This window comes from Gossypium hirsutum, chromosome A11 (assembly GCF_007990345.1).
Source record: "Gossypium hirsutum isolate 1008001.06 chromosome A11, Gossypium_hirsutum_v2.1, whole genome shotgun sequence".
Classification (NCBI taxonomy): Eukaryota; Viridiplantae; Streptophyta; class Magnoliopsida; order Malvales; family Malvaceae; genus Gossypium; species Gossypium hirsutum.
The window spans coordinates 69265722-69274812 of record NC_053434.1 but is presented as its reverse complement, the minus strand read 5'-3'; the positions used below and the strand labels follow the sequence as shown (position 1 = coordinate 69274812).

The window sequence follows — 9091 nt, the reverse complement described above, 5'->3', positions numbered from 1 at the left end:
TTTATGTCATAAATTAGCCTATCTTGATCTAAAATATAGAAGCCATTTACTAATTGTACTAAACCATAAAAAACATTATTGAGATAAAATGAACAACAATTATTATTAATAATCATCTCAAAACCAATTTTTTTCTAAACAAGAAATTGAAATAATGTCTCTCTTCAAACTAGGCACAAAATAAAAATTCTCCAAAATTAAATCAAGTCCACTAAGCAATGATAAAATATGTGTTCCTAAAGCTAATGCAGCAACTCTTGCTCCATTCCCAACTCACAGATTCCTACTCCTCTACCTTCTTGACCTCTTCTAGATAGGTAGGGCAGTTCTTCTTCCATTGTTCGATCTTACCACAATGGAAACATTTTCCTTCCTTGCAATTCCTCCTTTATGTTTTAATACAGCTTGTTCTTTTTTAGGCTTTACCTTAGCCTTAGCCTTAGCCTTTTCTTTGCCTTTTCCTTTGCCTTTGCCCTTGTCCTTGCAAACCATCAGAATGGGCTTAGGCCCAACCTTTTTCATACTACTTTCAGCAGTTTGTAACATGTAGAGCAACTGTGGCAAAATCTTCTTATTCTCATTCATGTTGAAATTAAGGAAAAATTGGCTAAAACTATTTGGCAACGATTGCAGGATAACATCAGTGACCAACTCCACACCTAGAGGGAATCCTAATTTTTCAAGGCTATCAATATAGCCTATCATCTTGAGAACTTGAGTTCCCATAAGAGTTCCCTCCACCATTTTGTATCGAAACAAATATTTAGAGGTTATTGTAACAGTTTGGTTTTGACCCTAGTTAGATCAGTGGTTTTCAGGCCACATATCCAAGTCAGAAAAATAGTTAAATATTATTTTCTGTGCTTATGATATGTGAATGAGCATGTGTGAAAATCTCATATGGAAATTTGAATGTTTGTGTGCTTAATTTTGAAAAAGGACCTAATCGCGTAAAATGTAAAATTTGCATGCTAATTATTAACATACCTATTTGATTTGTCATATTAAAAGGGAGGTCCTTATGATAAAATAAGACCATTGAACATATGAGTGGACATTAATGGCCTTAATGAATATAAATTATATGTTAATTAATAAAGGTTAATATGGTAATTCAGTATATTTTGTTAATTAAAATGAAACAAAAACATAAAATTTGCCATTATCATCTTTGTTGGCCGATTGCAGCAAAAGAAAAAGAAAGAAAAACAAAACCTAGGGTTTGACCATTGAATTCCTTGATTAAGGTATGGATTTTGTTTTGTTTTTGATAATTTCTACGTTTCTGTAATCATTGCTTCGTATATTATCAAACCCATGCCTTAATTTTTGATTTTGTTAATGTTTTTAAAATGTGCCATGGATAAATTCATGAGCTTTGTGATGTTATATGTCGAAATATGAAAGCTTGATGTTGGGTTAACATGTTTTGTCTTTGGATTTTTGATGAAATTGAACAATTTGGGCTAAATTGTGAAAATGTTATTTTGAGGGACTAAAATATGAAATAAATGAAATGTGTGGACTTGTATGAGTGCTATTAATATTCGGTCAAGCATGAGTATATGCAAATTATGTGTATTTTGTGATTTTTTGAATTAGGGACTAAACTGTACAAAATGTGAAAATGTAAGGGCTAGTTTGCAAATTGCCCTAAATTTGTGTTTATGGATTGTTTTGAATGAATGTGTGATTAAATGAGTGAAATTTGAACTAAAATTAGATTGGAAACTAAAGAATACGGAATTTGATCGGGGAAAGTCGAAAGTCATCGAGTAACCGATTCCATCATCCGAATCCATACGAGGTAAGTCAATATACAATAAACGCGTTTGAATTGAATATTTATTATTCATATGATATTGAATTGTGATGAATGAATGCCCGAGCTAAATATATGCTATCCGAGAAAGTATTGAAAAAGTTACGACGTCTGAAAAGCCCCGTACGAACCTTATGAATAGTTAGATACTTATGTCATGACATAGGATTTTGTTATGTGATTTTGTGTAAGACCATGTCTGGGAAGTTGGCATCGACTTCTATTTTACGCGTAAGACCTGTCTGGGACATCGGCATCGTATCTAATTTCATGTAAGATCCTGTTTGGGACAGTGGCATCGATGTTTGATTACATGTAAGACCACGTCTCGGACATTGGCATTGTATATGTTCTCTGAGCTATCCGCATATCCTTACGTTTCCAAACGGTTCAAACAAGCATTCCAAGAAAATAAATAATTTGGTGAAGTCATATCAGATTCAGGTATGTTTACTTTGTATAGCCTATTTGAGAATGAAGGGTAGGTATTTGAATATGAGATATGTGTTATCATTGGTATACAAAATATAAATGATTTGATGATACTTATTTGCTTTGAATGATATGTTTATTTGTATATGGCTTACTAAGCTTTTGAAAGCTTACTTTGTGTGTTTTATAGATATCGAAGCTATTGTGAGATCGGGGATCATCGAGGATCGTCACCACACTATTGAACCTTATTTTGGTACTCTGAAAATGTATATATGAAAGTATGGCATGTATAGGCTAGAAGTTGTGGAATTATGTTTTGTGATGTACATATTTAGCCATATGACATGGCTAGTTTGTGTTTGAACTTATAATTTGATAATGGTATATGATATGTGATGCTAATGTGAAATTGTGGTATGTTTTGGTTGGCCAAAAGAAATGGTCAATGTTGAGAAGCTTTGGTAAGTTTTGAGCATTTGATTGAATGATGTATTGATCATTTGTTTAGGTATGATTTTAGTTTAAGTTTTGTTATGAATTGATTGATGAATTGAGATTTGAAATGGTTGATAATGTTATAGCATGAATTATGTATGGTTTGGTATAGATATTGGCTGAAATGGTTGTGCATATATGTTTGGTTTGGTGTTTGTAAGTTGACCCAAATTGGGGTGGCAAATTGGCTATTCAAATGGCTTATTTTTGTCCACACGTGTAGAGACACGGGCGTGTGTCTCAGCCGTGTGTATGTGACACGGTCGTGTGTCCCTTGGGGTACCCTACAATTGTAAGTTAGGTTCGAGCATGGCCAAAGCACATGGACGTGTGGCTAACCATGTGGCCCAAGTCAAACTCGACCACGGCCAAGGCACACGGGCGTGTCTTGTGGCCGTGTGAGCAAGTCATTATGTATGCCTTGTTTTGACACGGCCTAGACACACAGGAATGTCTAATGCCGTGTAAGGAACACGGCCTGACTACACGGGCGTGTGACCTGTACTTGTTTGAAAAATGTTTAAGTTTTGGAAAAATTCTGTATGTGTTCAGTTTAGTCCCGACCCTTTTCTAAAGCATATTTTAGGTCTCGATGACCTAATATAAGGGACTCTATATTGATGATTCCTCTTTTATAATTCAATGCTTATGAAATAAATATTAATGTTCTGATTTGTCTGGTAATCCTTTAACCCTAGTCCGGTGATGAATACGGATTACGGGTGTTACATTTTATTAGTATCAGAGTAGGTTTAGTTAGTTCTATGACTACCATAGCATATGTGAGTCTAGCTATACATGCCATATTTATGAACTGTGATAGTGTGATGAATCCTGACACTGAAATGTGCTTTTATATAGCAAATGGATCCCAATCGAGCCGTAGCGGATGAGGTCGAAAGTAATTGTAACATCCCAAAATAGGGCCTAGTCGGAATAGTGGTTTCGGGACCACAAATCTGACATCAAAATATTTATTTTATGATTATTATGCGGCCTACAATATGAATATATGCATGTGTTAAAGTTTCATGAAGAAATTCTAAGTATAAGATGTCCAATTGGAAATTAGGGACTAAATTGAATAAATTGCAAAACTTGATTTCTAGAAGCAATTTGTATGAAATTGCTTTAGATTATGAATTAGAACGTCTTGGAGAGCAATTTTCCCAAATTCTAAATTTTTGGACAAAAATGGGCTTGCATGGATGAAATTTTAAAGAAAGGGCATAAGGGCATTTTGGTCATTTGTCATTTTAATGAATTAAAATGGGAAAAATCAAGCCAAAATCAGTCATTTTCTCCTTCATCCAGCTGAAAATTTGGGGTTCTCCATAGCTAGGGTTTCAAGTGTTCCAAGCTCAATAGTAACTGCTTCCAAGCCCCGTTTTTCATGATATTTGTATTATTAAAATCCCGATAGCTTGCTCTCTCCATTTCTACCCATATTTCATGCTAGGGTTCATGTTCAAAAATTTACCAATGCATGAGTTGCTTGTATTTTTATGGATTATGGAGGAATATGAAAGATTAATGTGTATTAAACATCTTTTCCTAGTTGATTTTCATGAAAAACCTTTGTAGGGACTATTTTGCAAAAGATGTAAATGTGTGGTAGAAATGAGAAAATAATGGATAATGTGGGCTACCATAAGAAGGAAAAGTATTCAGCTAGGCTTGGGTAAGATAGAAAGTGCATGTGTTTCATTATACGAGCCTAGGGACTAAATCGTAAAAATATGAAAGGTTAGGGGCAAAATGGTCATTTGGACCGGGAGTAGATATTATACTTGAAATACATAATGTATCGTATTAATGAGTTAATTTTTTTGATATAGAGCCCAAGGAATAAATTTCGAATGTCGATCGTGGTAAACACAAGGTTTCGGAATAACCGAAACATAACTTCGAAAAGAATACCAGGTAAGTTTGGATAACTTAAAGTAAACCCCTAATATGCATAATTTTATGATTTATGAATGCTTGATGATTGCATTTGTTATTGGTATGAAATATCATAGAAATGCATATTGATGATAACATGTGAAAAATATCTCGATTGAGGTTGACAAAGGGAATTCGATGGATAAACCCTCATTGACATGTGTACTGAGATCCTGCATGTGTTGCAATAAGGATTTAGCCCAGACAGGTAATCCGAGATCTCAAGTATGAAAGGAATCTAGCCCGGACAGGTGTTCCTTGAATGATCAAACCTCCCAAATAATATGTGTGCATGATGAATTCAGCCCGGACGGGTAATCCGATTAGGGTCTGAATTTAGCCTGGACTGGTAATTCAGATCCGAGCTCATTAAGGGTGTTGTCGTTATAAGGGATTTAGCCTGGACTGGTAATCCCAACATCACTTTATGAGTTCATATAATGGGGGATTTAGCCTGGACTGGTAATCCTGCCATATGATGTGAGGTTCGCAGGAGTGTGTATATGAAATGATCATTCGTATGAATAGACGGATAATGGGTATTCTATCGAGATTTCCTAGAAATTTAACGAGATTAACATCGTATATATATATGTGTGTGAATGGAATGTTGAATGATGAGCTCATTTAGATAAATTACATGATACATGATTATGTGACTAACTCATTGATTGAGAGTATGTTATAGGAAATCATTTCATAATGGATGATTTCATGGTTTAAGTGTGGATGTATGCTAATTACTCGGTAAGTTTACTTTCCGATGATTCGAGCTTACTAAGCATCAAAATGCTTACCCCCTCTCTTTTTCCTGTTTAACAGAGCTCGAGGACTCATAAGGTGTGACACCCCTAAAGTGACCCTAGTCGGAAAGCGGTTTCAGGACCGCTAAACCGAGTCACCAAATTATTTGAATGTGATATTTATTGTCTAAAATATGTGATTATGAAGGTGTGAAAGTTTTAGGCTTCGATTTAGTAAATTTGCATGTGAATTTAGTCAAAAGGACTTATGGGTGACATTTTTGAAATGTGATAGGCTAATCTACAAGGACCTAATAGTGCATGTAATCAAAAGGGAGGACTTGCATGTCAATTTCCCCCCCCCCATCTAGTAGTGGCCGGCCATGACATTAGGATGGACAAAGGGTGATGGGCAAAACATGTCATAGACATGTTGTGTTGGTGCATCATAGGAGGAAACAATAAAATAAAATAAGGAGTATGGGTAATAAAATAATAATGGAAAGGTAAATGATGATGAAAAAAATTGTCTCATCCATGTTTCCCCCCCCCCCCATTGCCGTGAATTGAAGAAAGAAAACAAAAAAAAAGTGTTCATTCTTGAACATCTTTGGCCGAATAGAGGAAAGAAAGGAAGGGGAAGAGCTTGAGAAAATCGGCTATGGTGGTTTCCTAGACTAAGGTATGTTTGATGTTGTCCTTGAGATTCATGCATGTTTTTAGTTGTTAGTTTGAGTTCTACCTAGCCCATGGTTTAAATCTTTGCTATGAGATGGAGATGATATTCGGCCATGGGTGTTGTCTTCTTGGTTGATGTTTGATGTTGTGGTGATGAGGCATGAAGATGAGTTAAGTTTCGGCTAAGGTGGATTTGTGTTGATGTCATTTGCATGCTAAGTGTAAAGCTTTGTAATGATACATGTGATGGTGATTGATGACTCTTGGATTTTCTTTTTGGCATTTTTGAGTTAGACATTAAGTTCTTTGTGTAACCCATGACCAAAATTGAATGGTATGGTGTCTTGATGCATTCGGCCATGGTAGAAAATAGATGTGAAATGGTAGTAAGGTGAAGTGCAAAATGTTAGTATGTGATTACTAGTGTATATATGCGTATTAGCCGAGTTTTGAACTTGAAACAAGATGATATATAATCAATACAAGTAACCATACTTGTAGGAAGTATTAAGCATATAATCGGCCTCAACATAGACATGCATATTCGGCCATAGGAAGAAGATTGGTGTTGCATGTATTCGGTTAGAGGCAAGCATATTGATGCTTTTATCTTGGCTTAGACAATCGGCTAAAAGGAAGTGTGGGTTAATATGTTGAGTTGATTCATGATTTCATATGTATGTGACTTTAATGTCTAATGTATATATATATGGGCTAAGTATCTTGAGTTCCTCTTTTCGATGCAAATGATTAAATCAATTTATTTGTTAAATTAAGCTCAAGAGCAAAGGGGAACTAAATCCGATAAAGGGAAGAAAAAGTGGTCGAATAGCCATCGGAATCGTTCAACAACATCCGAGGTAAGTTTTAAGTGATTAAACATTGAGTAAATTCAATCATAATAGGAAATAATGAGTTGATTTAATAAGATATGATGTGGCCATGATATGTTCTAAGCTCAAATGGTAAGTTCTTAAGTGTTTGAGCTTGGGAATTTAAGGGTAATTTGAAATAGTCTGCTTAGAACAGCAGCAGTAACGTGACTTTATAAAATCACCATAAATTTATGGATTTGAATTAGAGGCTGAATGAGACATGAAATTAAAGCTTAATGAGTCTAGTTTCTTATAAAAGAAACCGTGTAAGCAAAGGAATTTCCGATAATGAGATACTTAAAGTTGTGTGAGACAGCGCAGAATGACACTGTAATCCTCTGTTCTGTTTTTAGAAAATCATTATAAATTGTACAAAATGGTTATAAGATAAAATTTATATTCTTAGACTCCTTAATGAGTCTAGTTTCAAATGAAATCAAATACAACACATTTTGAAGTCTGTAAAATGAGAAATTTGATTCGTAGTGAAGAGTGGTCAGATTAGTCAAATAGTGAAACAGGGGAAACTTTAAGAAAAATCTGGTATTTATTGGCCAAACCTAAAATTCTGGAAATTTTATGGATGGAAGATATACGAGTCTATATTCAGGAAAAATTAACGGAAAGTGATTTGGAGTTTTGGAGCTCCAGTTATAAATAATTTAGTGACTATTGCTCAGGAAAAACCGCTTGTGCTGAATTTGAGATTGTGTTGTAAACCTTGATAAACTTGTTTTAGTTGCTCATAAGCTATTGATTAAACCCATACGTGAATTCTAAATTGTGATATTGGAAAATGATAGATGTAGATTCAGCCAAGACAGTGTGTATACGTGAAAGTATATGTGGTATGTGAAGTATATTTGGATAATTGTGATGTGAATACATAAAAATCTATATTTTGATTTAGGATTCTATGTGATGGATGTGAACATGCATATATGAGATAAGGCCTAATAGCCGATGTGATGAATGTGAAAGTGTATATATGTGATAAGGCCTAATGGCCGATGTGATGAATGTGAAAGTGTATATATGTGATAAGGCCTAATGGCCGATGTGATGAATGTGAAAGTGTATATATGTGATAAGGCCTAATGGCCGATGTGATGAATGTGAAAGTGTATATATGTGATAAGGCCTAATGGCCGATGTGATGAATGTGAAAGTGTATATATGTGACAGGGCCGAGTGGCCAACGTGATGGATGTCAAAGTGTATAAATGTGATAAGTCCCGAAGGGCATTTGTGTCAGTACTATATCCGGGTTAAAACCCCGCAGGCTTTATGCGAGAATATTATCACTGATTAATGTCCGTAAGCTTCGTGCTCGTACTATATCCGAGCTCTAAAGACCCGATGACTACGTGTGGGGATTTTGTCCGGGTAAGACCCGATAACTTCGTGTGGAGATTATGTCCGGGTAAGACTTCGTAATAAGAATTGCTTATAAATATATTCAATGCAAAAGGTTAAACAGGTATGTACTCCAAGTTTATATGTGAGCTTGATTTGCACTAAATCATAATGTAGTTATGTGATGCATACGAGAGCAATCTATGAGACTATTCCTATGATTATGTGACATCGGATCAGTGTGAGAGGTTATGTGAAATCATACGATATATCTATGTCACATGAGCTCACTTTTATGTGAAAGTTTATCTGCCTATTGTATATGATGAGATGTGCATATTCGGTAAAGGGATGGTATGCCCGAAGGAAGAGTGAAATAAAAATACGAACAACTATGTTATAATTTGATTGTTATCTGTTGACACTGCTTAAAACTTACTAAGCATTGTAATGCTTACTCCGTTTACTCTGTTTCCTCTGTTTTATAGATCTCATTTGGAAGCTACAGGCTCGGGGAACATCAGCAACTAGTCACACTATCACTATCCACTGTTTGGTACTGCTACGTTTTGGATTATCTTATGGCATGTATAGAATAGACTAGTGGTGGAAGAATATTTTTGGTTAATGTATATAAGCCATGCAAAAATGGCATCTTTTGAATGTTTACTTAGAGAAGTTTAAATTTTATCCCTGGCTGTGCTTAGTACTTATTTAAATGAATGATCTTTATTTCAAGAAAA

At 35.0% G+C, this 9091-nt stretch overlaps 1 protein-coding gene across 1 annotated transcript; it reads right to left on the bottom strand.

Moving 5' to 3' along the window:
- Positions 1-309: 309 nt before the first annotated feature.
- LOC107956751 (uncharacterized) lies at positions 310-744 on the bottom strand. The gene has a single exon (XM_016892293.1). It carries the CDS (start codon positions 742-744, stop codon positions 310-312), a length of 435 nt encoding a protein of 144 aa, XP_016747782.1.
- Positions 745-9091: the final 8347 nt, after the last annotated feature.

What these genes read in the sequence shown, in the direction of transcription:
- LOC107956751 (XM_016892293.1), bottom strand. Translation starts at nt 744, where the DNA reads ATGGTGGAGGGAACTCTTATGGGAACTCAAGTTCTCAAGATGATAGGC.